Source organism: Hirsutella rhossiliensis, assembly GCF_020360975.1.
Source record: "Hirsutella rhossiliensis strain HR02 chromosome Unknown scaffold00010, whole genome shotgun sequence".
Classification (NCBI taxonomy): domain Eukaryota; kingdom Fungi; phylum Ascomycota; class Sordariomycetes; order Hypocreales; family Ophiocordycipitaceae; genus Hirsutella; species Hirsutella rhossiliensis.
In genome coordinates this window covers 2,254,393-2,282,196 of record NW_025408676.1, presented here as the reverse complement: position 1 = coordinate 2,282,196, position 27,804 = coordinate 2,254,393, and the positions used below count along the sequence as shown (strand labels likewise).

The 27,804-nt window shown below is 52.9% G+C and overlaps 6 protein-coding genes across 6 annotated transcripts; 1 reads left to right on the top strand and 5 right to left on the bottom strand.

Annotated features, from left to right (window-relative positions):
- On the bottom strand, positions 1-2,485 carry HRG_08626 (integrase core domain-containing protein; the record flags this gene model as incomplete). Its single annotated transcript, XM_044867097.1, has 2 exons — positions 1-2,215; positions 2,343-2,485. 2 exons carry the CDS (start codon positions 2,483-2,485, stop codon positions 1-3), a joined length of 2,358 nt encoding a protein of 785 aa, XP_044717984.1.
- Positions 2,486-15,124: 12,639 nt separating this feature from the next.
- On the bottom strand, positions 15,125-15,972 carry HRG_08625 (transposase-like protein; the record flags this gene model as incomplete). Its single annotated transcript, XM_044867096.1, has 3 exons — positions 15,125-15,155; positions 15,230-15,359; positions 15,435-15,972. The coding sequence occupies 3 exons, from the start codon at positions 15,970-15,972 to the stop codon at positions 15,125-15,127; spliced, it is 699 nt and encodes a 232-aa protein (XP_044717983.1).
- A 1,907-nt stretch (positions 15,973-17,879) lies between these two features.
- On the bottom strand, positions 17,880-19,223 carry HRG_08624 (putative transposase; the record flags this gene model as incomplete). Its single annotated transcript, XM_044867095.1, has 3 exons — positions 17,880-18,864; positions 18,920-19,113; positions 19,203-19,223. 3 exons carry the CDS (start codon positions 19,221-19,223, stop codon positions 17,880-17,882), a joined length of 1,200 nt encoding a protein of 399 aa, XP_044717982.1.
- A 1,325-nt stretch (positions 19,224-20,548) lies between these two features.
- HRG_08623 (phosphotransferase enzyme family domain-containing protein) lies at positions 20,549-21,424 on the top strand (the record flags this gene model as incomplete). The annotated part of the gene is made up of 1 exon (XM_044867094.1): positions 20,549-21,424. The coding sequence occupies one exon, from the start codon at positions 20,549-20,551 to the stop codon at positions 21,422-21,424; it is 876 nt and encodes a 291-aa protein (XP_044717981.1).
- Positions 21,425-22,374: 950 nt separating this feature from the next.
- Positions 22,375-22,977, bottom strand: HRG_08622 (uncharacterized protein; the record flags this gene model as incomplete). The annotated part of the gene is made up of 1 exon (XM_044867093.1): positions 22,375-22,977. The coding sequence occupies one exon, from the start codon at positions 22,975-22,977 to the stop codon at positions 22,375-22,377; it is 603 nt and encodes a 200-aa protein (XP_044717980.1).
- A 2,101-nt stretch (positions 22,978-25,078) lies between these two features.
- On the bottom strand, positions 25,079-27,516 carry HRG_08621 (restless-like transposase; the record flags this gene model as incomplete). Its single annotated transcript, XM_044867092.1, has 2 exons — positions 25,079-27,191; positions 27,224-27,516. The coding sequence occupies 2 exons, from the start codon at positions 27,514-27,516 to the stop codon at positions 25,079-25,081; spliced, it is 2,406 nt and encodes an 801-aa protein (XP_044717979.1).
- Positions 27,517-27,804: the final 288 nt, after the last annotated feature.

Genomic DNA, 27,804 nt, shown 5'->3' with positions numbered 1-27,804 from the left:
TTACTCGAGACTGCTGGACTTGATCAACCTCCCACTCGGGTTCTCCGTTGATCTCCTCGGGTGGCGGAGGTGACTGGATCTGCTGGGGCAAGGGTTATTGGCTGCTTTTCGAAGACGGTCGGCGTGGAATAGGTTCTTCATTTTGTACGACTCGGGCAGCTGCAGTACGTAGCTATAACCGCGTTCTTCCAGGATTACGAACGGACCTGACCATTGGTTATCTAGCCGAGTAGTCGGAGCGTTCGTGGCGAAGCCTTTCCTGCTGAGAAAAACTCGGTCACCGATGGCAAAGTCGGTTGGTCGTCGTTTCCTATTAGTCTGTTCCTTCTGACGTTCTTGAGCGGCGGTGGCAGCATTCCTCGCGTCTTCCTGGGTTTCCTGGGCGGTCTGCACAAGTTCCCTAGCTCTGGCGGCGGGTCCGGTGGCAGCGGTCTTGTCAGTCGGGGGCAGTGACAGGGGGTTCCGGATATCTCGGCCTAGGACTACTTTTAACGGTGCCATGTCGATGGAAGAGTGCCAAGACGAGTTATGGGCGAAGTCGAGGGCGGGCAGCAGGGAACTCCAGTTGTCTTGATGCTTCGTCACGTAGAATCGTAGCTTTTGATCCAGGTATTGATTTGTGACTTCTACACCCCCTTGGGTCTGAGGGTGTAGGGAGCTTCCATGACGATGCTTCGTTCCCGTGAGCCGGTTAATCTCTGCGAGGAAGGCAGAAATAAACTGTCCAGCGTTGTCAGAAATCCATACGAGGGGCATACCGAAGAAACGATAGAGGTAGCGGAAGTAGCGGCTAGCTAAGACTTCTGCCGTATCGTTTTTCCTTCCTGGGAGCGTGGCGATAATCCGGCTTAGCTTGCAGACGAAGGTCCAAACATAGTCATATCCGTAACGGTCTTTCGGCATATCCTTCCCGTCACATTCGACGTGCTCCCAAACAGAGGTCGGCACGGGCAGTGGATGGAGCAGTCCAGGGGTCTTGTCTCGAGGGGTTTTGTTGCGGCGGCAGTCGTGGCAGTTCCGAATATAACGACGGATATCCTCCTTCATCCTTGGCCAGTAGAAGTCTCGTTGGAGCAGCTTGATCACTTTGTTCTGTCCGGCGTGAGCGAAGATCTGGGGCTCGTGGGCTTCGCGAATGAGCGCGGTCTGAAGAAACGTCTGCTTGTCTGAGGTCTGGGCTGGTACGATCAGGTGTGTTCCATGGGTGCCGAGGTCTTGGAGGAGGTTCTCTTGGCGGATCAATGAAACGAGTTCGGCTCCCTTCGGGACTGAGTTCGGGTCTAGTTCTGGGCGGTCTTGATCGGGCGTCTGCTGTATCCCTTGGTCTTCTGGGGTCTGTAGGGCACTCGTGGCCCTCAGAACTAATGGTCTAGTAGGCTTAGGTTCGGGACTAAAGTTCTGAGGGGGCAGGTGGCCGGCGGCCGTAGGGTCTAGAGAGTCGGTCGCGAAGCCTAGCCTTTCCGGAGGGATCAGGGTCACCGTGCGTTCCTCGGCTTCCCGGGCCTTTACGGTAGGAAGCTCGGCTGTCTTCCTGGAGAGGGCATCGGCGACTACGTTCAGTCGACCGGGGCGGTAGAGGAAACGGATGTCGAACTGGGCGAGAAAGTCGGACCATCTGATCTGTCGTACCGAGAGCAGGCGCTTCGTAGAGAAATGGACTAAGGCTTCGTGGTCGGTGATCACATCAAATTTCTGGCCTAAGAGCTCTGGGTAGAAGTGCTCTAGACTCTGTACGACGGCGAGGAGCTCTCGATCTTGGATTGGGTAGGCTCGCTCGGCCGGGGTCATGGTCCTAGAGAAGAATCCAACGGGCTTCCAGGTCTGATCAGGCTGTTCCTGCCATAGAACACCAGCTGTGGCATTCCGGGAGGCATCGGTCTCCAGTCGGGTCGGCAGTTCTGGTCTAAAGAAGGCGAGGACCGGGGCTTCGATAGCCAGGCGCTTGAGTTGATCAAATGCTTCGCGTTGCTCCGGGCCCATCACAAAGGCAACATCCTTCTTAAGCAACCGGTTCAAGGGTTCTGCCACTCCAGAGGCGTGGTAGCAGAAAACACGGATGAAGTTGCATAGGCCAACGAATGATCGGATCGCGGTGCGGTCTCGGAGGTCCTCAAACTTCCAGTCTTGTATCGATCGAACTTTCCGAGGGTCGACACTAAGGCCCACACCGGCTTCAAGCAGAACGCCGAGGTAGTCAACCTTGGTCACGTTAAATCTAGACTTCTTGATGTCTCCTGAGGTTTGCCTGATGGAGTCGCCAGATCACTTCTTGACAGTCTTTCCAGTGGTCTTCTTCTTTATCCGAGTAGATCAGGACGTCATCTGCGTAGGCGCTGGCGCACCGGTCGAGGAGATCGTGAAGCTGCGCGTTGATAAACTGCTGGAACCAGGCGGGACCTACCTTCAGACCGAACGGGAGGACTTTCCAGCGGAAAGTTCCGAAACGGGTGCGAAAGGCGGTCAAATACTCGGAGTCAGGGTCCATGCGGAGACGGTGGAAGGCCTGGATCACATCGATCTTCGTGAAGCGTTGAGCTTCACGGCAACCGAAAGCAGTACTTTCGAGGGACGGAGCGGGCGTGATGCGACTTTTAAGATGATCGTTCATCCAACGGTAGTCGATGCAGAAGCGGCGGGCGGTCGTGTTCGGTTTCGGAGCGAAGAGGACAGAAGCGGCGTGCGGACTCGGATCGGGCTCGATGAAGTCTATCTCCGGAGGTGATCGACAGTCTCTTTTCTAGAGGCAGATACTTAACGGGCGTGCGGTACGACGGGGTCCTGTCGGCGAAAGAGGCTTTCAAGCTCTAGGACTACATCGTGACCGGGTCGGCTCGAAGGTAGGGTGTGGGCCTCTTTCTTCGAGAAGAATCCTCTAGATGGGTGAGCTGGGGCGGTAGACGACTACGGACACAAGCAACATGCTCAGGGTCTTCTCCTGAGGAACGGAATGCTTTGTCCCTGGTAGGTCTTCTGATCCGGGAGACTTTAGCAACGGTTCGAGCACTAGGGACGGTCTGGTCAAGGCCGGAGCTTGGCTCGAGCTGGACTGGATCCCGGGCATCAACGGTTCGAGTTCGTTCCACTGTTCGAATCTCTCGTGAGACTCTACTTGGCAGACCAGGGCGTTAATCAGGGCTTGATCTTCGGAGGCTTGGACCGAGGCGACGGAGACGAAGGCGGTAGCAGGGGCGGTCGTGAGCTGAAAACGGACAGACTTCTTGGCAGACGGAGACTTGGACTGAAACGACGGAGACGGAGTCGGTAACGGGGTCGGGACAGAGGCCGGAGGAGCTTGATCAGAGCGGCGCCAGTTCTTGTGGAGGATCCGGTAGCGTTTCTCCTCTTTCTCGAGCAGGCGGTTCCGCCTCTCAGCGTCGGCCTGGATCTTAGGGTCGATCCGACCCGAGAGCGGGGCTTGACGAGAGCTGGATCGTCGGGGAGAACTTGGCGAGGGCAGGAAGATCATCTGGCCAGATGATCTGTCGGGCGGCGCAGTCAAGCAGGAGGCGCTTCTCCCGCATCCAGAAAAGACCGATAAAGATATCATGGCCACACTCAGCTATATCAAATGTCTCGTTTGCGAACGAACGGCCATCGATGACGAAAGTGGCGACCAGCTGTTTCTGGATATAGCCGGCTGGCTTTCCACGGAAGTCTTGGAGGAATCCGACTCGGGAGCTCCTTAATCTGGGCTCCGAGTCTTTGGGCGGCGGACTGGGCGAAGGTTGGGCTAACCAGCAAACGGGTTTCGGCTCCGGTATCACAGAGGGAGCGGGCAGGTAGGCTCACACCATCCACTTGGACTTGACTTGGCAGAGTGAATGACTTGCTAGACCTACTCGCTGTCTGTGACACCTTAGGGACCATCAAGGAGTCTTGTGATGGTCCTATTCGTTTCCGAATCTTGATCAGAGTCGTTGGCAGGGACAGGGACGGAGGCGACACGGGAGACAGCATGGGTGCGGTCGGGACACTCGCGAGAGAGGTGCCCTGTTTTTCCACAAATAAAGCAGGTGCCATTATCCCAATGGACCCTTTCTCATCGTCGGTCAAGGCTCTGCCAGCATCACGCGAGGTGATAGGGTCGAGCCGGTCTTGTTCGGAGTCTTGGCGGTAGTCGGAGCAGTCTTAGTCGGCGCGCGGCGAGATCGGTCGGAAGAGCGGGAGTCCTGTGTCTGCCTCATACTCCTCTTCTGGCAGTGGACAGCGTCTTTAATGAACCCACAGAAAACCTCGTAGGTCACGGACTCGTCACGGGTCTTGGTCAAGAGGCTGTTATCTAGGTTGGCTGGGATGTGCTGCCACAAGGTATGCTTCATCTGGTCCTCGGGCACACGACCGGTCGCAGTTAAGTAGTCAATTCCGCAAGGAAGTCCACAATGTCGGTCTTCCCATTCACGGTAAACTGGAGGCGTTGCAGGCGGTCAAGAGCCTCGGAAAGCTCATTCGGATTGCCATAGGCGGACTCGAGGGCTTGGATCATCTCTGCCACTCCAGAGAAGGGTCGAGTGTCAGAGGAGAAGCGGGTTTCAAGTGCTCGGCGGGCTTTTCCTCGAGCAGGTTATACAGACAGACCATCCGGCTGTTCTCAGTCCGGAAGGTTCGCACGTCTTCGTCAAATTTGTTCTTTATGCTCAGGATGAAGGAATGGAACTCGTCCTTCTTCCTGAGAACGTCGCGGAGACCTTGATGCGCGATTTGGCGGCGTCGCTGTACTCGGGTTCTTGCCCTCTGGGAAGGGGGCAAAATAGGCCAGGCAGCTTTGCCTGCTGGTCGGAAGGCCGGGCCATTTGGGCCGGCAAAGCAGTCGAGGGCTCCGGTGCTGTCGATTTGATTCAACAGACGGAGAGCGTTCATTTAGACGGGCCGTTAAGGCCGCAATCTGTTCCTCATCTCGCGGATGAGAGCGTCTTGGGGCTCGGGGCAGCCATGGCTACCATTTCGGATTCAGTGGCTTGGCCAGCAAGCCGGGTGGAACGGCGAGGCTGATCAGAGGGCAGGGCTTCCTCGGATATCATAGTCGCGAGGTGATAGGTGTCGAGCCGGTCTTGTTCGGAGTCTTGGCGGTAGTCGGAGCAGTCTTAGTCGGCGCGCGGCGAGATCGGTCGGAGGAGCGGGAGGTCAGAGTCTAGGGTCGGAAATGATACCACGCGGAATCACGGTCAGATGCCTGCACAAGCAGGGACGGTCGGAGGTCAGACGGGACGAATCCCTTGGTCGGAACGGTTGGTCGGACGACTACACACACGCGTAGTCTTGGTCGGAACGGACGTGATCTCAGCCTTGAGGATCACTTGGTCGGTGGTCGGAGTCTTGGTCGGAACGGTCAGAACGGATGCGCTGGATTTACGTCAGGCGCGTGTGACGTGAAAGCTCGGTGCCTATTTGCTTAATCGCTGGCAAGCGATCTTATTGAGCTTTGAGTAGTGTTACGGCCAGGCACATACGAGCCTTGACGGCTATAAAGATGTATTGGCACTATGAACAAAGACTCAAAGCTAAGGAGCAAGAAAGGAAGACTAGACTACACGACCGAGCGGGCCCTTATATAGACACGAGGTCGCGCGTGGGCACGTGATGCTGCTTGGGCACGTGACACTGGTGAGGTTCTGCGCTGGCGGCTCTACGCTGGCGCCCAGGGTCGTGACAGATACCTTAGTTTTAAATAAATTATAAACTAGCTTAGAAAGGTAGAACCTAAGAAAAATAAAGTAAGATAGTATATTACTTAAATTAATAGAAAACCGAATTTACTATTAGTTATTTATTAAAATTTCTATTATATTATATAAATAGCTTCTAACTAAAATAATTAAAATATAAAAATAAGTATAATATTAAAGATTAGATTTTAACTTAAATAAATATAAAAATTTCTTTTTAAGTATTTTTCATCCTCGAGCATCCCACTCAGGAAGGCGCGGTTTCCTCCCCGGGAACAGGCGGGTAAGCTGTCTCCACATTTGCTGACGCGTTGCTGCCTGGTGCGGCCGCCACGTGACGGCGAATTCTGCCAGCACAGCCACTTCGCGTGGCTTGCTGCTATACAAAGCACAGTGCAAATGGTGTTGCAACGTGCATTTCCTCGACCGCGGCAATGGTCCAGTTCTGAATGTCGCCACGAGAATAGTCACATCGTTGTATTGTCACTGCACGGGAAGGGTGAAAGACAGTATGAGCATGTCGGTTATGATACTCGGAATGGCTGCACGTCCTCGCTGAGACTGCAGGGTGTCAGAAAAGCAGCGCTCGAAGAGATTGGTAAAGGAAATTTTTGCCCTTGGCAGGCATCTTGGCGTTCTGCCAGTTCAAATTCTGCCAAAGGGGGATCTCTGCCGTGTGATTCTGCCGGTGGGGATTCTGTCAATTCTGCCAGCGGGGTTCTGCCGGGGTCGATTCTGCCAGTCGAGATTCTGCCAGAGGGTTCTGCCGGGGTCGATTCTGCCGTGGAGATTCTGCTATGTGAGGATTTCGTATCGAGATCAGGCTGAGTAATGTTCTCCAAGGCAAGGGGAGCCAATAGAGGCGCGGACCCCCGCGCCTTTAAAGTCGGCGCGGACGTCCGCGCCTGTTATGTAAGCCTGGCAGGCCATTTGGGCCGCCGCCAACTGCGCTCGCAGTCGGCCTCACCGATACAGCATGCTTGCTGCATACATATAGCTTCAATTAATTGCAAAGGAGGATATCCCTTAGGGTTCGAACCCATAGCCTTCCCTATTTGGTAGATTGACGTGACGCAAAGGGCGCCGCTGTTGCGTGGCAAGGAGGTGCGCGGGAAGTTCACCGCCTTAAAATTGGCCAGCTACAGTGCTACACGCCGGTGCATGTCGGTGATCTCACGATCTGCCTCACATTTTCGCATCGCCGGCATCATCACCACTTATATATGTGAATAAAATGCCTGCTGTTCCTCTGAGTCTCTCTCGCAGTCAGCCCATATACCTGCAGTACCTCTTTCTCGTGAGAAAGGCTGCACCTGAATTTCCTCGGCCACCCGGGCATCTAATCGCTCTTCTTCTGCCTTATCCCAATCAAGGTATGCCATCATCTCTACCTTGGTCCATTGCCTCGAGCCGCAGCTCCTTGACATTTGCTTCCAGTCGAGGCACCAGTCATATTCAGTCTTGCTGTAGCGCAATGGCAAGCCCATTGCCTTTCGGTATGCCTGGTTGGTCTTGAGACTGCCGCGAGGCTGTGCTCTATACCAAGAGTCTCTTTCCTGACATACCTCTGATAGATGGCTCGTGGGTCATCATATAATAGATTCTCTGTAGTCTCTGTAGTCTCTGCAATTGCTGTAGAGACTGTAGAGACCGTAGTGACTGCAACTGTCATTTTCTCCATGACTGCTGCAGTCTGCGCAGTCTCTGGAACTGCTACCGTCTGTACAGTCTGTGCAGTCTGTGCAGTCCCTGCAATTGCTGCAGTCTCTGCAGTCTGTGCCGCCCGTGCCTCTGCCCGCTGCAGTATGTCGCTATAGCGTAAAGGACAATTGCGAGATGTCATGATGTGCCCTTGCTGGTGGCATTTGCTGCATGTAGGCGGCGCCTTTGGCCGTAGATCTGACTCTATGGCTTCAAATGCACTTGGCTCGCGCTGTGTGGATGACTGTGATATCCTTGATGCGGCGACAAGTTGGTCTAGTCGCCGACGAGGCTCTATGAGGACCTGACCAATCTCTTTGTTATCCCGTCGAAGGCGCCAATGTGTATGAAAATGTTGTAGCCGGAGGGCAGATCTTCCACTATGAGAGACTGTAATGCGTGCGCACAAGGGAGACCGCGAGACTTGGTGAAGCTGCCTGTGCAAGATGGGGTGTTTTTCTCGTTGAGGCGCTTGTGTTGCTTTGCAACCTGTCGCAAGGCTTCGTGTGATACCCAGCCACGTACCGTGCTATATACGGTTCCAGAGAGCTCAATTGGCATCCGTATATGCTGCCTGGCTTGGTTGGCTTGTAGCTCGGCCAGTTGGTTGAGGAGAGCTTGCTTGATTGCCCTCGTTGCCTCGAAGAGGTCTAATGTTGACTTCTTAAGGTGACTCTTCAATAATGCGTGGATGCCTTCCACCCGGGAAGTAGCCACATTGCCGAAGTGAGCATATTGATCGACCCAGGCCTTGACGAGCTTTTCCTTATACGGGTCCAACCAGGTTTCCCGTATGTAGCTAACCTCCTTGACGTATCGTGGCACAAAGCGCTTCTCGAGCTCTTCAACTTGTTGATCAAATGTCTCCTCATCTTTCGAGCCCACGATTGAGTGCCAATACCCAAAGAACTCAGCCCACCTCTCATCACTATTAGAGTCCTCATCGTCACGGTCGAAAGCTGGTTTGCAATAGCTAAGCACCGCCTTATTCGCATGCCAGATGCAAAGCAGAGACTTGGACGCAGGAAAGCACCGGGAAATTGCGTTTATGCAGGCGAGGCAGCGATCTGTCAGGATAACCGATGGCTGGCGAATGTCATATAACTCGTATATCGATTGGAGTTGGTCCAGTGCCCAGATATAGTCATTTTCGTCTTCACCACTGAGGAAGGCAAAGGCAATACAGAATGACCGCTGACAGGCATCAACGCCGATCATATCGAGCAGTGGCATCTTATATTTGTTCGTCTTGTATGTGCAGTCTAGCAGTAGTAATTCTGGGTATGCGTTGAGGTATCCTAGAGACGCTGGGTGTGCGAATAAGACTGCTGTGACTCGGCCATCATGATCAAGCTGTATGCGGCTCTGGAACCCCTCGTTGTCAAGCTCATTGGCAAGGGCATGCATTGTGCTCTGGCCAGCAAGGAGCTCTCGTCTGCGCTGTGCGATACAGTTATATATGTCTTGCTGTGTCGCTCCTTGGGCAGTCTGAGAGCTCTGGCGCATATATGTCCGGATATCCTTTGGTGCTATGCCAGCGCTTGAGAGGTTCCCAATAGCTGACTGGTCAGTTGAGGAGAGGCACGATGAGCTGGATGTGCTGTAATATGCAGACTGGGCTCATGGTTGTGGACCGACTTCTCCTCGCCTGGGCGATGCCTGACATACCAGTACGACTTATCAAGGCTCTCTTTCGCATTGATGGAAAACTGGCATCCAGTGATACGGGAGCTTGTAGACCGTTGCCGATCAGCTGGCTTCTGGTCCTTGCTTGTATGAGCCCCAAGTCTACCTCCACGATCGCAGGCAAATATGACTGTGCGTCTTCCGGACCGCGGGTCTCTCGTGGACTTGCCTGTGGTGAAGGCATAGCCTCTGGAGCCGCCCACGCATTAATTGAGGCAAGAAGAGACTCTCGCGAGTCGAATTGGCCCTCAGGAGGAAGGCAATCGTCAGGAATTCAGTAAGCCCCATATTGGAATTATCTTGAAGAGCTAGCTGTAGTGCACGACAGTGAGCAGCTCTTTATACACAAAGGAAAGGAAACTCCTGCTTTGTGGTGCAGAACACTTGTAACCGAGGCCGCCTGCGAGGTTTAATGCAGCCTGCGTTTGAGCTTTGGCCTCAATGGGGTCCAAGCACCACGCATGCAGGCGCTCGACCTTAATATGCGGATTATAGCATCGCTTCCGCGGACAACTACTCTGAGCGCAGATGGTATGCTATATGAGGCTGGCTCTCTGTGCGACAGTTTGCCACATGCAATAGAAAAGGAGAGTACAGGTCAGGGGGCGGCCCGACTATCTTCCGCCTGGGCTTACATAACAGGCGCGGACGTCCGCGCCGACTTTAAAGGCGCGGGGGTCCGCGCCTCTATTGGCTCCCCTTCTGCTGAGTCTGGTGTAATGTATACCATCTGACACCCCCTTTCGCTCATCCCCCTTATGCTTAGCAAAAATGCCACCGCCCCATACAAAATTGGCCAACTTCACTTACACCGGATCTGCTCAATTGAGAAGCAATTCACAAGCGGCAACCTCTCAAGTAAATGAAAATGGCTAGAGATTCATTTTCGAATGTCATTTGGTTACCCCGGTCCTCATGGTCCGTGACACCCTAGCATCGCAAAATGGCAATTTTTACCCCTAATCCTCTCCTGCCTCCTTTCCTTTCCTCACTTGCTCATCCTCCACCACCTCTCACAAATCGCTTCAAAACGGCGCCGTTCGACATACACGGAAGATTTGATGGTTGAGGCAATTTTAGATATTACGGATAACGGTCTTTCGCAGCACCAGGCCGCTCAGAAATGGGAATACCCCAGAGGACTGTTTCCAGCAGAATGCGAGGTCAGTCGGCATTGGCTGACCAGAGCCAGCCTCAACAACACTTATCCAGAGATCAGGAGGCCATATTAGTCGCCTGGATACTTCGTCAAGAGCCTGTGGGTTATGTTCCGTCTCAGAGTCAGATCCGCGCTTGCGTCACAGCTGTTTTGAAACAAGAAGGCCGTGAGTCGTATTTGGGAGTTCACTGGGTGGTCAAGTTCATTAGATGCCATCCAGAGCTCAAGAATAAGATTGGAAGACGTCAAGAAGCCAACAGATTCAACTCATTTACCCCTAAAGCGGTGCATTGGTACTTTGACATCAGGGAGAAAGAGTACGGGTGGATCAAGCCAGAGAACACCGTAAATGTTGATGAAGGGGGAATTACGTCGGGCTTTGGTATGTAATCAACTCTCCATAAGCGATATAAGCTAATCCGATTTCTTTGTTAGGTCTAGACAGTCTGGAAGATGGAAGTTCAGACCCTAAACGGAAGGCTCTTCTCAAGGGGCCCCAGTCCCGCGGCTGGACCTCTTTTACAGAGGCTATCACCGCAGATGGGCGCGCCTTGACTCCCGGATTATATTTAAGAGCAAAGAGCTGCAGAAACAATGGTTTAAGGAAGAATTTCGCATGTTTGCGGACTGGCACTACATAACTTCGCCCAACGGGTGGACGGACAACCACATCGCTGTTGAATGGCTTGAGGAGGTCTATTTGCCCCAAACACGGCCTTCTGACGAGTCTGAGGCTAGGCTTATCATTTTGGATGGACATAGAAGTCATGCAACGGTGCATCGTTTCCGTATATGGCAATGGAGTCCCATTAATTTGACGACAGAACAATTGGATGGCTACGTGCTTCTTGAACAATATCTATTGTTGTTACCTTCCATCTCACTGTTCTCATGGCCTCCAGCCGCTAGACAACGGTGCTTTCAATGCCATAAAGGCAGCCCATCGGAAGGAGCTTGACAGACTGGCTCTTTGACGGATTCTGCGCCAGTTGATAAGGTCAACTTTATACGTGCGTACGCGAGAGCCTGTGAGATGGGAATGACTCAGAAGAACATATTGTCTGGCTGGAGAGTAACCGGGAATTGGCCAATCTCACGAGTGAAGGCGCTGCGGCACCCTGAAATCCAACAGGACAGGGTCAAGGCTTCTCCAGAATATTTGGGGTCAGACGATCCGCCGAAAACAAGCCCCCATATTCGTGACCTTGGCAAGAGCAAAACACCTGCGATCTGGAGACGGTATACTAAGATAGGTAAAGGCTGGGAAACGCAGGAACAGACACTAGCAGAGAATAACAGCAAAATAGCCAAGCTCGAGGAAGAAGTGGACAGGTTAAAGAGGGGAAGGAAGAGAAGGGCAATTCAGAACCCCGACAGACGTTTCATGGATCTCGCTGAAGCTTTGGCGGTCGGAGAAGCCATTCCCGAATTTTGGAGTCCAAAAAAGTCTGTTGTGGTGGATTGTGACCTGTTGGAGACGGGGTCGGAGTCGGAGTCGGAGGCAGCTTCAGGGACTGAAGTGAGAGTACTTGAACCTCCTCCGCGCACTACCCAATCAGGTCGCATGGTCAAAAGACCAAGAATCGGATGAAGAATTCAATTCTCTATCACATGATATAATTATTATGAGTGTATCTTTATTTTGTAATTAGAATTCATGCGGTTCAAAGATCAGATTTTTGGTGAGGCAAGTGTAATTTGTTTGAGCATAAGGGGGTGTGAGCGAAAGGGGTGTCAGATGGTAGTACACGGCAACACCTTCGTCCTGCTATGAGAGAGCAGCTAAAAGTCATAGCCAGTGTCTCGCCAGCCCCGACCTGCACCACACACACCGATAGATTAAATCTATCCCTGTGGAATAACTACAGTAAAGACACCGTATCTAAGTCGACGTCACCATCACTCTCTAAGTCTTCCAGAATCCTACGCACCATAGTTTGTTTGGACGCATATCATGGTCAATTTCCAACAACTTTCTAAACCGAACGGTGGCGTCCTTTCTCTCTGCAGGTGCTTTTTAGAACAATGGCTGCTGTACTTCCTGCCAGAGAAGTACCCCTCGGTCTGGTAGGCATTGCTCTGGTGCAAATAGATACAAGCTACCAAAATATCGCCTCGGTCCCCATTGCCTTACATGTAGTCCGCAAGCCTGTAGGGGGAGCAATCACCACAGTGAAGACGCAAAGTTACATCGTCCGCCCAGGCCAAAGGGTGGTTCTCTGCGTATCTATCTCCTGCGAGTGATACCTTGTTCTGTCCAACTGGCGCCGCATTGTTCAGGCAGGCGTCTACTGTGCCACATGTGTTTTATGACGAAACAGGCGCACCATATAATTTTGGAAGAATCCGATGTAGCAGTGGCCGTGGCGATGTCAGGCAAGTCCAAACAATTCCGACATTCACCTCGATGACTGACCAGAAGGCCCTGGCCCACTGGCCACAACTCGGATTGTCCGAGCTAGCCAAATACACCAGCGAGCGGAGTCGAAGTATGACACCACAGCGAGACTGAAGACAAACCGATACAGCTAACTTTGTAACAAGAGAAGGTTGTGGGGTCCGAGAGGTTCAAGCAGCTCACAATGCTCCGAGTACGGTGAACCGCGAAGACTTATACCAGTTCCACCTGGTCCAAGAGCGGTCGATCCTCCTCCCCAGCACGGCCGTCTCGTGGGACTTGGACAACTCGTTCAGGGCCGATCAACGCCACCAGCACGACAAGTCGCACGTGCTGTGGAAGAAGTTAAAGACGGTCGTCATGCTGGACGAGCAAGTGCGCGCCGCGGGCGATCCGTAGCTGCAGAGGCTACTGAAGCGAATCCCACGGGGCGTGTGGGACCGCACGGATCTGGACCTCTTCAACTCAATGTGCTACCACGAGGGTGAGCAAATCCCGTGGGAATTAGGCACTACCGTGGTGACGCCGCCGAACGGGAGCTGGTGGAACCTCAACATGGAGGCCAGCTTGGCGATTAGACTCAGCAGCGGTCGATGATGCGCACCTCCATGTCCTAGCATGTGTGAGAAGAGGGTTTGCCGACGGAGGACGAGGCAGTCATGATCCTCAACCAGGACAATGATAGCACAATGCCGGTGCCGGCCGTCTTCATGTTCGTGCCCAGGATGCCGGTCGTCGTGAACCATAATAACACCCATCAGGGGCTGAAGCTGGTAAACGGTGCCAGTTACACAGCGCTGGAGGTCATCCTTGACAAGTTGGACCTATGGCATCGGATCTCGGCAGACATGGTAGTAAATTTCGGACCGCCGGCGGGGATAATTCTGGAGTCGAAGATAACGAGAGATGCTCACTTCGTCGGCATGCCGCCAGGCACAATCAGCTCTCAGTGGCACTCAAGTGTCGTCCAGCGGAGCCAAAGCCCCGAAAGAGCATCATCCTCCCTTTCTGTCATTCGCAGAACGGAAGCGAGGCTGTACAGCGCATGACACGTGGGGCCATGTTCAAAAACCCCGTCTTAGCGAGCCAGAACGTGATGAAGAGAGAACATGGTACTGGAATTGCCGCTATTGCGAGAATCCTACTTACAAGGCTCTTTGCAGAACCTTGGCCGGAGACATCTGGAAATAATCCACGGCATCCGGATCGAAGCAGCGTATCCAGAAATAAAGAAGAAGAGCGCGGTTCATATCCGTCAAATATTCGAAAAGCAAGCTGTCCAGGCGAAACAGGTCCAGGACCGGCATGGCCACGAGGTCTTAAAGAGCGTGCTCCATAAAGGCGCCATCTCCGAAGCTCTTGCCCGACTCATCACGATGAGGAATTTGTCTGACCGTTGCGCTGAATGGCCCGAGCTACATGCTTTATTGAAACTCATTAATCCTGCTATCGGGAGCGAGGCGGCCTGTTCTCATTCAGAGGTCACTAAAATCATCACAAGGACATATAACAGCACAAAAAAGCTCTTCGAGGAAAGCTTCCGCGGGCTTAATCCAAGATCCATCTCTCCGTTGATGGTTGGAGCTCTCAAAGCGAACCCTGGTGGAAGTAGGGGAGGCAGAATCAGGTCGGACTCTGTCCGGGCATTTGTCCTTGTCCGCTGACGGACGCTTTTTGGCAGTCACTAATTTGCGTTGTCCGGTCAGTGCCTGCTTGTTTTTCTTATGGGGCTTCCTGTCAAGCTACATTGTCAATGAGCAGACATCTCAATAAATAAATAAATACATAATTTTGGCATATTGTTATGTATTGTTTACGGATTCTTCATATTGTTATGTATTCTTAAGCTTATCAATAATTATTAATATAAGACGGAAGGGTCAGCCACATCTCCGTCGCCGCTGCTCACATCCATGATCTCATCATCAACCGCAACGTACAGCTTGCGAATCAAGTCATTCTTTACCCAATTACTCAAGCATTGCAGTTTCTCGATTCTGTCTGCCGAAAGTCGAGCTCTATCCCAAGAGATAGTACGCCTTGCCCAAGAAAACACTCGCTCTGGGTCGTCCGACATCGCTGGTACGCTAAGTATGTCAATAGCCATCTGGTGTAAGCGTGGGTACTCGACTCTCTGCTCCTCCCTACACCACCACTCGAGCGGATTGTCGGTCATCATATGTCTCGGGGGGAGAATTAATGAACTTGTCCAATTCATCCTCATCGCCCGGCTCGTCCAGAACACTCATTGACTGCTTGATGCGCTCATAAGAGGTCACCTCCCGCCTTTCGCAAATGGATCGAACGGCTATTTCCGACGAAATTGGCCTGTCCTTGTACTTCGCCCATTGTCTTTGTGCGGCGGCGATAGCTGTCTGTTGCCACTACACTGCCCAATGACGGTCAAGATACCTCCGCCGTTTGTCCGGATGAAGCAGCAGTGCCGTGGCATATACGGGACTTTGTCTGTTTCTTCGTAATATTTCGAGAAAATCCACCAGCCCATGTGAATGGAGTTCACCATGTGGGCGTTATCGGCGTATTTGACCTACGTCGGAATTTTAGCTTGGGTTCTTCAACAGTTCAACTCGACGGCGATGCCGCCCACGATTGATGACCAACCTTTGCATTTTCAAATTGCATAAAAGAATGTCCATGTTTTCCAGCACCTGATCTATTGACGCCCACTGCATTTGCTGCTCCAGAGTGGCCTGGTGAAACGGCTGTAAGAGCTCATGGGTCATCTTCAGTACTTGCCAACCATCGTGAGTCAGGATGTCGTCCTCTAGCTCTCTGTGGTACTGATTAACGAACACCGACAACGGACCCTCTTGGCTGATAGCTGCATCAAGCAATTTGAACCACGAGTTCCAGCGTGTAATGTTGTCGATACCAAGCGCCCTTCCGGCAATGTCATCCCACGCATCGTTGTGAATTGTAGAGTTGCGGATGAATACAGCGATATTGTGGAGTTTTCCCATTGGGCCGATGCTCCGCCAGCCGGCAGTGTCATTTCGTCTCCTGCGCCTGCCATGACGTCCTGACGCAGGCTCCAGTTGAATATGGTCGTGCAAGGCGCCCGCGACAGTGACCTGATTCGATTCATCTTGCGCCTGTTCAATGGCGGCCCTAAGGGCGCTCTCGCTGGTCGCAATGAGAAAGGCTTGGAGGGAGAGGCTAATGATGTGGCCGGCGCAACGCGTTCGAGAAGATATTGGATCGAATGCCAAACCGTACTCTCGCAACAAATCAACGGCAAGTTGGCGGAGGCAAGTATCGTTTTTTGCATCGTTGTCCCCGGTGAAGTAGCCGATTTTTTGTGCTAAGCTGTATCTTCGGATGATTCTCATCAGGTGCGGCGTCATAGCTGCGCCTGCGTGAGATCGGCGAAGATTTGGCAGCCCGAGTAATGCCTTGCGGGGCTTGTATGCCTCGTCGACCCATTGCGCGTGAACAGCGATGTATGCCCTGCGCTAGGGAGAAGACCATACATCCATAGCGATGTGCACAAGACTCCGAGCGCCTTCTAGCCACCTGCACACGGATCGTTGATGCGCATTGTAGGCCCTGTCTAGATCCGAAGCAACCGTATTGCCAGAGTCAATCAAGAACTCTTCGACTGCAGGGTTGATAGCGGTCAAAAGTGCCTGATATTCTGGCCATGTCGCGCAGCTCAGAGGCAGATGCCTATTCGCGGAAAGTAGCATCTGTGCCTCTCGGAAGGCATCGACATTGATCACACTCCGCAGAGTGTTGATCTCGTTCTCTCGAGTCGGCCCTAGCTGTTTTTCGCTTGTTCTCGCAAAGGCATTCTCGATGGCCAGTTGACGCTTGCAGCGAGCATTCGTGTCTTCTCTGACGTGTACGTGATGGACCTTCTCAAGATGATAGCGGGCATTGCCAGAAATGTGGGTTGACCACGATGGATTGCGACAACGTCAACAGTAGTGGAGCAAATTGCCACCTGCCGTACGTGGCTCATCGCCTCGAGCTTGCCGAAAGTGATGCCAAGTCGATGTCGCTCTCAACTTTCCTCCTCTTGACTGCTGCCAGAGATGAATATTCTTCAGGTTCTGACGGTATACTGTCAGATTGTGAGACACTCTCGGAGGGCAAAACTGATGCAGGGCTTGACGCTTCATTAGGGCCTCAACATTTGGCCAGTTATAAAGATCTTCCCAAGACGTAAAGAAACGCCACCCATTGTTCTTATCCATGCACGCGAAGCAGTCTGCAACTGCCTTGCGGTATGGAGAATTGCTTGCACATAGTGAGGCCCTACATGTTTCGTTCTGTAGGTTCCACTCAAACCACGGAGCGGTACATTCGTCGCGGCAACCCGCCTGGTTCATGGGATCGCACGAGGCCCTCGTCGCCCAGATCAAGGTGCCAACCAACGCGAGGCGTCCGAGGTTTAACATCTCGAGGAAGTACTGCGATAAACGCTATAGAGTATGTCGCATAGGAATCGGTGTGATTCCGCATGAAAATCGTCTGATGCAAAAAATGAGGTATTGTACCAACGCGAAAAGTAGTCCTTCATTCCCGCCTTGGCATCGCGCACCCAGGCTAGCTGTTCCTCCGCAACCCAAGTTGCTTCTAGCCACCCGAGACCGAACCTTGGATGCAAAATAATGGCGGCCGCAAACAGAGGGGATTCTCCTAGTTTGCTGTAATACTCGTCCAGCTTCTTTCACCCGTTATTTATTGATGTCCGGATAAACGCTCGATAGACTGCTGGCAGGGTGCTCTTCTGCGAGATCTCGGAGGCTGCAGACTTTCCCATTGTGAGATACTCAGTTCGTGAATGCTCTGGCAAAGCCGACTCTGTGAACCTCGACGTTTGGGTCCGCTGTCTGGCTACGTAAATCTCGTCATCATCAAAGCGAGCGGGGAGACGACGCGCACGGTTTGGCCGGCCTCCTGGCGAGTCAGTGGGAATGGACGCTGCTTCAACCGGCTCGAGGTCGACCAAGGTAGCCTGACTCATCGTCTGTATTGTCATCTCCGCGTAAAATGCCTTCCAGTCCTCAAAGTGCTCTAAGAGATATTCCATCCCTACCAACACCTCCCACAGGCGCCCATGGCCGTCAGCTTTGCCCCAGCCCTGGGTCCGCATTTATCTGAAGGTATATTGGCTTGAGAATCGCATTGACTTCACCAAGTACGCGCCAATCCTCATTCGATAATATGTCAGCCGCCGGGATGCGATTTGCCTCATCTTGTTCGCCTTCAAGTGCAAAGAAGAATGCCCGGATGTCCGTCCGCTTCCTCATTTCCTCTCGATCATCATGTATGTGGAGTTCCACCGAGTCTTATTGTTCAGGTTGACCTCCAGTTCCGCAGTAGACTCTTCGTAAAGCCGATATTCCTCATATTCTTCCTCCTGCACAATGCGCTTGAAGTGTTCGCTCCGCTGTGGCGACGATCGGCGGAACTTGACAATGTTATGAAGTTTCCCGATGGGTCCTTTCGCGCGCCAGTGGCTGAGGTCCTGCTCTGCAAGGCCTCGCATGCAATTGATCTCGGATTCGAGTTCGAAGGACTCTGCATCTTTGCCAAAGAGAAAGGCCCGCGCAACAAGATTGAGAATGTGCCCATAACAACGCATCCGGCGTGCCTTGATGTCAGCGGGCCTCATGGATGAGTCCAGCTGCTTGTGCATATAGTGCAGGCAATGATCATTTGCGGCTACGTTGTCAGAGATAACACAGCCGACTCGCCCCCGGATCTTCCAGTCCTGGACGATGCCCACAAGTGACGCAGCAAGGTTCTCTCCGCTATGGGTGCCGAATTGACATCGAAGTGCAAGCAGCCGCGACTGCTGGCGCGCCCCCCGGTCGATGAAGTGTGCGAAGACAGCCACAATCGCAAAACGATTCGACGACGTCCACAGGTCAAAGCTGAGGTGTATCGTCGTCAAAGCATCGCGCAGCTCTGCCTTGATGACATTCCGCTTCGTGTCGAAGAGGTGCTGCAGCTCTCGGGTGATGGAACTGCCACTCCATGGAATCTGCAGCACTAAGTCATGGTCGAACTGGATAAAGAGGCTTCGAAGAAAGCTGTGCTCGAAGATAGTAAATGGCACGTCGCTATCGACTACAAATCCAACGCTCAGCGCTCTGACCTTCGCCTTCAGGATGACGCTTTGTTCGAGCCGACGCCGTTTCGGCATCACGGCCGGATGGAGATCGATGGCGCTGTCATGGCTCGGGCTCGATTCGTTCGACTGGCTGGCTGGCGTGATCCGATGGGTTCTGCGGAAGTCAGCAAGGCTTCGCTTGCCTTCGGGGGGTCTGGGAAGCAGCGGACTTTAGAAGATGATCCGCCGTCGAGGATGTGGCCTGTACAGAGAAGAACTCGGCCTCGCCCTTCAGGTCGCATCGATGGCAGCACCAGAAATGGCCTATTGGCTGATCCTGGTGGTTCAATTCGACGAGGAATGTCCCATGGGATCTGATCCAGCTCTTCCGGCCTTTCGCTCCCTTTCGGGCCAGCGAATCCTCCTGCACGAAACGACGATTTGTACTGGCGATCTTGGGCAAATCCTGAATGGTCGGATTGGCTGGCAATGCTGCATTTGCAGCTATCGCACGGGAGATGAGCAAGTGAGCATAAAGATCAGGGACTGGAAGACTCTTGTTTTTCTATCTAGAGTGGGAAAGGGACTACATCTTTATAAGCGATGCGAATGAGTGTCTAGAAGCTGGTAGAAGGTTCTATAGGGAACGGTGGCGTGGCTGATGAGGATATGAGTCATGATCAGACCGTTGGAGGCTGATGCACCTTGTGTGACAGCAGCCCCTTCGAGCTGTTTGGCCACCGTCCTGGCGTGGGGCAGTCGTGAGGAAGCCGAGGAGAGGTGTGGGGCAAGGCGTTGATATCACCTGCGGAAGACTAGGGGGCGGCGACGGAGCTGGAGAGTCGGACATCTCGCCATCCATGGCAAATGGTATCCGCTGATGAAACGAGGAATACGGCAACGCGACGTGATTTGGGGCGCGTCACGCGTCGCGGGCTCACCAGCGTTAGATAGCGATAGGAGGCACTTATTTTTTTGCGCCGTATCTCCAGCGGCCGCTCATGTCCCGTTGGGGCACAGGACGTGCTGAGCTAGTGGGCTGTCTACAGTCTCCTCTCGCAAACGTAAACAACCACCATCCAGCATTTCATCGGCTCTGAGGCGCTCTGTGTTGAACCTGGTGCCCGTCAGCGGGTTGTACAGGCGCGTAAGAAAGTAAACTAGAGCTGTAGACATCCAGTCTAAGGTAAGCTCCAGCCTGCCTGGACATTTTAAGTGATTTCCATGGTTTTAACTCGGCATGAACATATATCAATTATTTCAACTTGCTAAAATGGGAGAATTGATTTAATTGAGAAGGCCCGTTCAACGAATTGATTGATTTGATTGGGATGATGGCTTGATTGAGTTGATTGATATATGATGAGCGCTGGCTCCATTGGGGGAAGAAAGAGTTGGGGGTGTTGGGTTTCGGATAAACGTCTTACCGTGTCGGCTGCCTGGCAAACTCCGCACCGGGCATGGCTACGCATTTTTAGTGGCTACAAGTAAGAATACAGTTCAGTTCAGTTCAGTTCAGTTCATTTCTCGCCAGGTCTTCAAGTGTTCTCTCGCTTCCAAGTCCGACTCGGGCTAGACCTTACCCGAACGTTTATCGCACCTTTTCCGATATTCAGGAAGGCGCGCCTAATGTGACGGACGGTGACGAAAATCTCTTGGTCCTTTACCGCCCGCCCGCCTTGCCACTCCCGCATCCGAGGCCCTCTTACCATCGTTGACTATTCACCTTATCCTTTGGCAAACATTCCTCGCAAACCACTGCACCATCGCTGCGCACGGCGCTTGCAGTACATATCTGCAGCTTTGAAGCAGATCCTACTCCTTCATCGCTCCACGGCTTATGTGCCAATGCTTCGACTATGGCACTACAAGCGCCCGTGAAGCTTCCTTACTTTCGCGCTGCTGCGGAACTGCCAGGGCCTCTACCTACCCCAGATGAAATCCGCGACGCATCAAAGTCCGAGCTGTCTCCTAGGAGGAGCGCCTGGGGAGACGGCGGTGGCATGTGCCTCGTCAGGGGTGTCTACGTTGTGAAATTCGGCGCCACCGTTACGGAAAATGAGGGGAACGCCCTTCTCTTCGTCGAGAAACATCTCAATATTTCCGCGCCCCGTTTATATGCCATGTACCGTGACCCGCCCTCTGGCCCTCTTTATCTGGTTATGGAGTACATTCGGGGCGTCGACTTGGAGTCGGTCTGGAACTCCCTCTCGGTAGAAGCTAAGTCGTCGATTGCCACGCAGCTGCGGCCTATATTCGCGCAAATGCGTTCATTTAGTCCGCCCCACGACTTTATTGGCGGTGTTTGCGGTGGCAGCATTCCTGACCCAGTCTTTGAGACGGATTGGCCCAATCCAAGTATCAATGGTCCGTTCAGGACCGCGGAAGAGGTCGGTTCGGCGCTAGCCCTCGCATCGCGAAGTAATTGGGAACAAACCGGGCGGCGCGGGTGGACATCCAGCTTCTTTTCCCGGCACCTTGCCACTGCCCTGAAGAACCATGGAGTAAACTTTACTCATGGAGACCTACACATGCGAAACATCCTGGTGGAGAAAGTACTCACAGAACCCAAGCCAGGAGCGCCGGGGTCAAAGCAGCGGAGTCTGACCAGCGATGGCTCTATCACGTCAGAGGTATCGTGGACTGGGAGTCGGCGGGATGGTATCCCGCGTATTGGGAATATGCCTCGGCAGTTGCACGATTTCAATCGGGGAGTGATTGGCCGGAGACTATAGATGCCATCATCAAACCGTACCCGCTAGAGCTTTCGATGTTTCTATTGGTGCTGCAGGACTTGCAATTTATTTAGTCGTTCAATCATTGTTTGTTTGAGTATATGGATCCAGGTCGGCCTTTGTCTTTGCCCTAGACATACAGAAATAGATGACTATTCTCCCATAGCTCAAGTATAGACGAATCCCATAAGTCCCAAGCTACGCGCTGAGCCTATGTCGTCTAGGAGGGAAAGGAGGTTAATAGCTGGACAGATAACGCACAAAGCGCTCAGCTGACACTATCGGGCTTTAGATATGGCGGCCTCGGCTGAGTATATTAAAACCTTGCTGAGCGACAGCAACGAGTATCCTAAAGCTAAGGGAGGAGAGAGGAGGAAAGAAGGAAAAGGGAAATGAACCTTGGAGAGCTCCCGAGCTACCGTTGGTCCCCCCTGCCGGGTCGGATTGGTTGGCCGAGAGTGCAAACCAGGATATCCCCAGGCCCAACCCGTTACTTTAGAGGAGCGGGGGAAGGATATTGCTCTATAGTGAAACCGCGCCTGAGTGGAAACGACTTTTGAAGAAAGGGAGACCGAAAAATTTCACCTATGATACCATGAGGACGCGACAGAGCACAACAGGATAGCAGGGGAGGCGTAGCTATTGTATCGCGGCTTGCCGGAAGAGAAGATTTTCTAGAGGAGCAGGAAGCTTCCGGCAGGAGTATTGTTTAGAATAACTCCTACAACTTCCAACGATGCACTGTGCCTCTTTGCGACGGTAAGTGTTGCTGGCGTGATGCGAACAAAGAGCATCTTGAGCTGGAAGCAGGCCTATTGATGACAATCTTGCAGCATCTAAGAAACGTAATGATCTGGAGATACATCATGGTTTAAGGGTCAGACGAGGCTAGGGTCGTACTCAAACGGCGCCATTTCCGGCAGCCTTGGCGGAAAAGAACTCGAGGATCATCACTCCCGCTCTTGCCATACCCAGACATTAGCCGTCTCGTCCCAGTATCTGTAAAGTCCCACCCCTTCGTCCCAAACCCATTCCGATGACGATGACTGACCCTCAGTGGAGGGGATCTGGTCCTGAATGAGACCGTTCTCCCACAGGGCCGGAATGGCATACCACTCAACCCACTCGGTGCACTTCCAAAGAGGTTGGCGGTCCTCCCCAGGTTCGTAGAAGACGTATTGGTACTCGCCGATTTTCTCCTTGAAGGGCTCGACCCGGCCATGCTTCTTGGGGTTTGAGACCTTCTGTTGGGGTGGAGTGGGCAGCAAGCTGAGGACCGAATTCCACTGTCCCGGGTGGGCGTCGGAGTGGGTGTAACCCAGTAATTCCTGGGAGTGGAAAGACCGCGAGCCCGCCGGATTTTCCGTCTTCTTGCTCTCGTAAGTCATTCCGCCTCTCGAAGTGATATCGCCGATAACATGGTAGAGGGTACCGGACCCGTTCTTCTTGGTTTGGACGAGGATGGCGTGGTGAAGGCGGCCGGGAGGCATATCGGGGTCAGGAAGGGCAATGTTGTATTTGACCTTGTGTACAGGATACCATTTTCGAGCCATGGTGACAGAAGCTATGAAGTTATCTTGGGTTCTACTGTACTTGGCGGTCGATGGCCTTTCTTAACTGAGGGGGAGGCAGAGTCGTCCTTTTATGCCCTGCTGATGGTCGCCTGATGGCAAACTATTGGGTGACGGCCGCAGTCTTGGGCGGGCCACATATGCAGTAGCAAGGATGTCCAGCGCCTACTGAAACGTGCTATACGTTTGCGACCATCAAGCAACTCGGCACCTCCCCACGAACTGTGCGTTGGTTGCTGTTTCTGCGTGGGAGCTGATACTCTGATAGGCAGCCACGAGAGAATGAGTAGCACCAATGAGGGAGAAGAAAAGGAGCCGACGCGGGCTTGCCTGACCACCGGGCGACCGGTTCGCAGGGTCGCGGCAAGGCAGACTACCGTAGGCAGCCGCGCCCGGAATCGAGCAAACGACACGGAAATCGTCCGTGCATGCGTCATCCGTGCACGCGGTACATCCCAGCTCTTTTCAGGATCCAGTTCTGGGCCCCTCTCATAAATCCAACCCGCTACAATGCGGGCACGGTTCGACGCCTTCGCTGCAACCCATAGACCGTTCGTAAGGAACCATGGCAATGATCGGACGCTGTTGGGTAACAAAGCCTTCTTGCCCGCGCCGGCCGCGGACAAGCGTTCATACAGGGGGCTGCAGCTTCACAACATGGAGCTGATGTAGAGTTCCGGCATATACGAGCGCTCAACGTCACAACGAGAGAGGTAGCCGCTAGCCAGAGAATTGAGGGCATGCCGTGAGGCTCTACTGAAGGTGGCGTCGCTGCAGTGTCTCCGGCCGGGCGGACAGCAGCCTCCGATCCGGCGGTGGGGCTTCAACTGCCCGACCTCGACCCTTACGCTGTGGGATATGCCAGTGGAGATAGCTGGGCGTGGTCAGTGGTTTTCAGAGCGAGTCGCGCCGCCTGGGGGGCCGCAGCGGGCCTGACAGGCCTGACGTTCGCGAGGCACGCCAGGAGCTCGACAAGCTGCGACCGTGGGTGGGTGTCACAGAGCAGATCCTCGCTTCGGAGAGAACAGACGGTTCTGGTGGATAACAGGCTGAGTGCGCTGGAGAAGGCGAAGGGCTGGTGACGGGATGCGGGCAGCGACGACCCTGCTATTGCAGTAGCGCATTTGAAAAAAAAGCCCACCAAAAACCATCATTTTCACTTCCACCGATTTCAGCCAACTTTGAAGATATTCGAAAGCAACCGTTCTGTCAATGCAATCATATTTTGCCCTCTTGGTGATTAGGGCTTTCCTTAGCTTATGGCGCCGAGAACAGCTCGCAGTCCCAGGACTGGCCGACAGATTGCATCAGATCTTAAAGATGGAATGGGGGATTCTCTGCATTTAGATAACTAGAAGTAAAGCAAGTTCCTGTCCGCTAATCTCTCTTTCCTCGCCTCGGTCTTAAGTACAATTACGCAGCATATGCATGGAAAGCATTGGGGGGTGGCGAAGCTCACGGGAAATGGATCATTGTAACAAGGGAGGGCTGCCCTGGCGGCGTCCATATTGAGAACGAATGTGACCTCTGCGTAGCTACTACATTTACGGTTAAATACGCACTCGATAAGAGATCTGAGGCTCGTAATTCAATTTTTTTGCCATGGCTCACCATTGCTTGGCCAGGTGACTTCGTTATGTCCTTGGCATTTCGAGCAGATTTTGGTATAGCACGGGCCGAAGTATCGGCATGGAATCGCTTATTCTATACATCAGAATCAACTAATGCTTCATTATCAGGCGCAACCATGGACATAAAATTGGCCAAATCTCAGTGAAGAAATTAGCCGCCAAATATTACCCTATCATAGTTCCCGCGAGATCAACGTCGAAAAAGGCGCACCATAAGCGCTGCCCCAGACCCAGAAGGTCATGGGGGACGATCCAGTTGGTATGGCATGAGTGGTCTCAACGAGTTTACCGTCCATGCCGAATCAGGGGTTGAAATCCACTCCACTCAATCCACTGGCAGCTCGAGCGGAGTGGGTGGACTACAATCCACTGAATGCCTCAGTGTAGTGGATTCAGTGGATCCACTGGGAGCCATGGTGGATTGCGTGGATTGAGTGGATTGGCAAGTGCCTTCATTCGAAATGCAGCTTGAAGCTTTCCTGAGAGACTAGCGTCTCTGAGAGCAGGAACCACTTCTGCCTTTGCATGGCCTGCATAACCTTATGCATCCCTAAGCGAGATGATCTCCAGCTGAATTCTGCCTCCTCCAGAGCGCTAGCCACCCGTGTAAGCCACTTTGTCGCCCACTCTTCAACCTCTTGATCTGACATCTGGGCCAGCTCGAGATTATTCGTCTCTTCTTCAACTGAGATGAAGAAGGGGTCTAAATCTTGGATGATGCCCGCCCGCAGCCACGAACGTAATACCTGGCACATGCCAATCGTCTGCGCCTCGAGTCGATTCCGGAGAGGGTTGACCATTCTGCCTGCTGCGGAAAAAAGGCGCTCGCATTCGGCGGACATTGGCTGTATGGTCAGGAAGTCGAGTGCCATTCGCGACAGATTCGGATATTTGTGTCGCTTGTTATGCCAGTATGCAATGGGATCGTCAACTGAGCCGTCGCCAGCTTCACAGTGCGTTATCCAGTGCAGGTATTCATCCTGGCCGGGCGCGAGTCCGTCTTGGTCTGCAGCTGGAGCCGCATAGCGGTTTCGTTCCAGAAATTCTTGGAACGGATTGCCAGAAAGTCTTCGCCGTTTTACCACGAGTTCTGTCCCCGGCGCCACTTCATCCGGAAGAGTAACCTCTCGATACTCAGCACGCCAGACATCATGCACGATCCTCTGTGCCTCGTCAATCCAGTCTGGCCGATTACCCCAGTTGCGTTCGAACCATTTCCATCGGTACGCTGGATGAAGGGCCAAACTGGTGTAGTAGATAGGAGTGTCGCTCAATGTGCTGTAGTAGTCATTTAACTTCTGCCAACCAAGATTGATGTTGATCCTGAGATGTTCGGGATCGGGAAAATTTTCTGCCACGTCTTTGCAGTGTTCGAGTTGTCCCAGGAGGAATTCAAAGCCTTGAACGACATCCCATACGTTGCCATATGATCCCATCCATCCGTGCTTCCGCTTTCGAATTTGACCATCACCTTCGAGCATTCTGATCGTGGCTTCGTAAAAAGTGAGAATTTGGTCAAATATCTCAAGTACCTCCCAATCCTTATCGGTGAGCTGACTCTCGGGCTGGCAAATGAAAGGCAGCCTGGTAGGTCTTCTCAGACCCCCCCTCTTACTCTTGTTTTGCTGTTCAAACTCGATGCGATGATGCGCGATGAGTCGCTCAACGTTATCGCGTAGTAGAAGGGCCCGCCTTATCATATACAGCTGGGAAAGCCACCTGGTATCGTTATCTAGGATCACATCCATCGGCTTTCTCGTGTTCAGCTTGGGATCAGATGATTTGGCGAATGCCTCTCTTTGGATGCTGCGAAGCATGTTGGTCAACAAGTCTGATCTGTGGATTGATACCACGAGATTATGCAATTTGCCCACTGGCCCTTTCTTGCGCCAAAGCAGATGCTCGGCTTCGGTGAGAGGCTCTGCACCTGACAACCGACGCTCAAAGGCATCGGCATCATGGCCAAAAGGAATGGCCTTGGCGGAAAGGTTCAAGATATGTCCGAAGCAGCGCCCTCGCCTGGCTTTGCCAACAAATCCCAGCTCTCCACCAATAATCTCCAAGGCAGTGTCATTGTTTGGCGCATTGTCAAGAGTAAAATAACCAATCTTGTCTTCAATCTGATACGATTCGATGACATCCAGGATCTCTGCCACAATATTCGGGCCGGTGTGTCGAGCGCTAACTTCGGGAACTCCGATTGTGATCTTACAGGGTTTGTTATCCTCGGTCCTGAAAAAGCAATAGATATTATACAGCGCATGCCGGTTCCCAGACCTCCAGCCGTCAAAAGAAATGTGGATTAAGCCAGGAGCCTTGCGAAGGACGTCTATGACCTTGTGTCTGTGCTCTTCGAACGCGACCATGATCTTCTTCCGAGCTGTTGTGTGGGTCATGTTGGCATTGCGACCCGAGACAGATGGGTTCAAGTACTCAAAGATGGCGTGAAGATCGGTTTCTTCCGCGGTGGAGAAAGAATGGTTCTTGGCTACGATCCAATTCACAAGGACTCTGCGGAAGTGTTCTTTGTCAAACGTTTGATGAAGCAGTTCGCGATGGCTTGTTCTCGAGGGTCATGTAGGTCAAGTTTCATGGACTCCGCGAGAGTTTTCTGTCCCACGGGCCTCCTGCGTTTCGACGTCTTCTTTTCAGCGGTACCCTGGGTCTTCCCAGGCGGGGCGCCAATCCCATGATCGTTGAATAGATAGTTGTACACATTATGAATGCCATCGGCTTCGAAATTGCGTGGACGTGGCGCGTTCTTGCGTATGCAAGCCTGGCACACCCATCTGCGATCGCCTTGTTTCTGGATGTCATACTGAATTGCCATGCCCAGCAACGCGTCTCTCTGACTCGCTCGGAGAAAAGCCATCCGGGGAAATGGCTCCATAGTGTGCGTTCGTACTGTTCGTCGTGGGCGAGATGGGTTGCCATGCCCGTCGAAGGAGACGGCTTGCAAGGAGGAAGGGGTGGCGAAGAGGGCGTTGGACCAGGCGCTGGCTCGAGACCCATTCCGGCTATCTCGCTGTCGCTGTCGGATGAACTGACGGAAGGGCACGAAGTCATGTTGGCGGGATGGAAATGAGTTATGGGGGTTTTCTAGTGGAAACGATTTAGAGTAGAAGGTTGGAAGGCTGGATATCCCCCAGTATGTCAACGGCGTTGCACTAAGTACGCG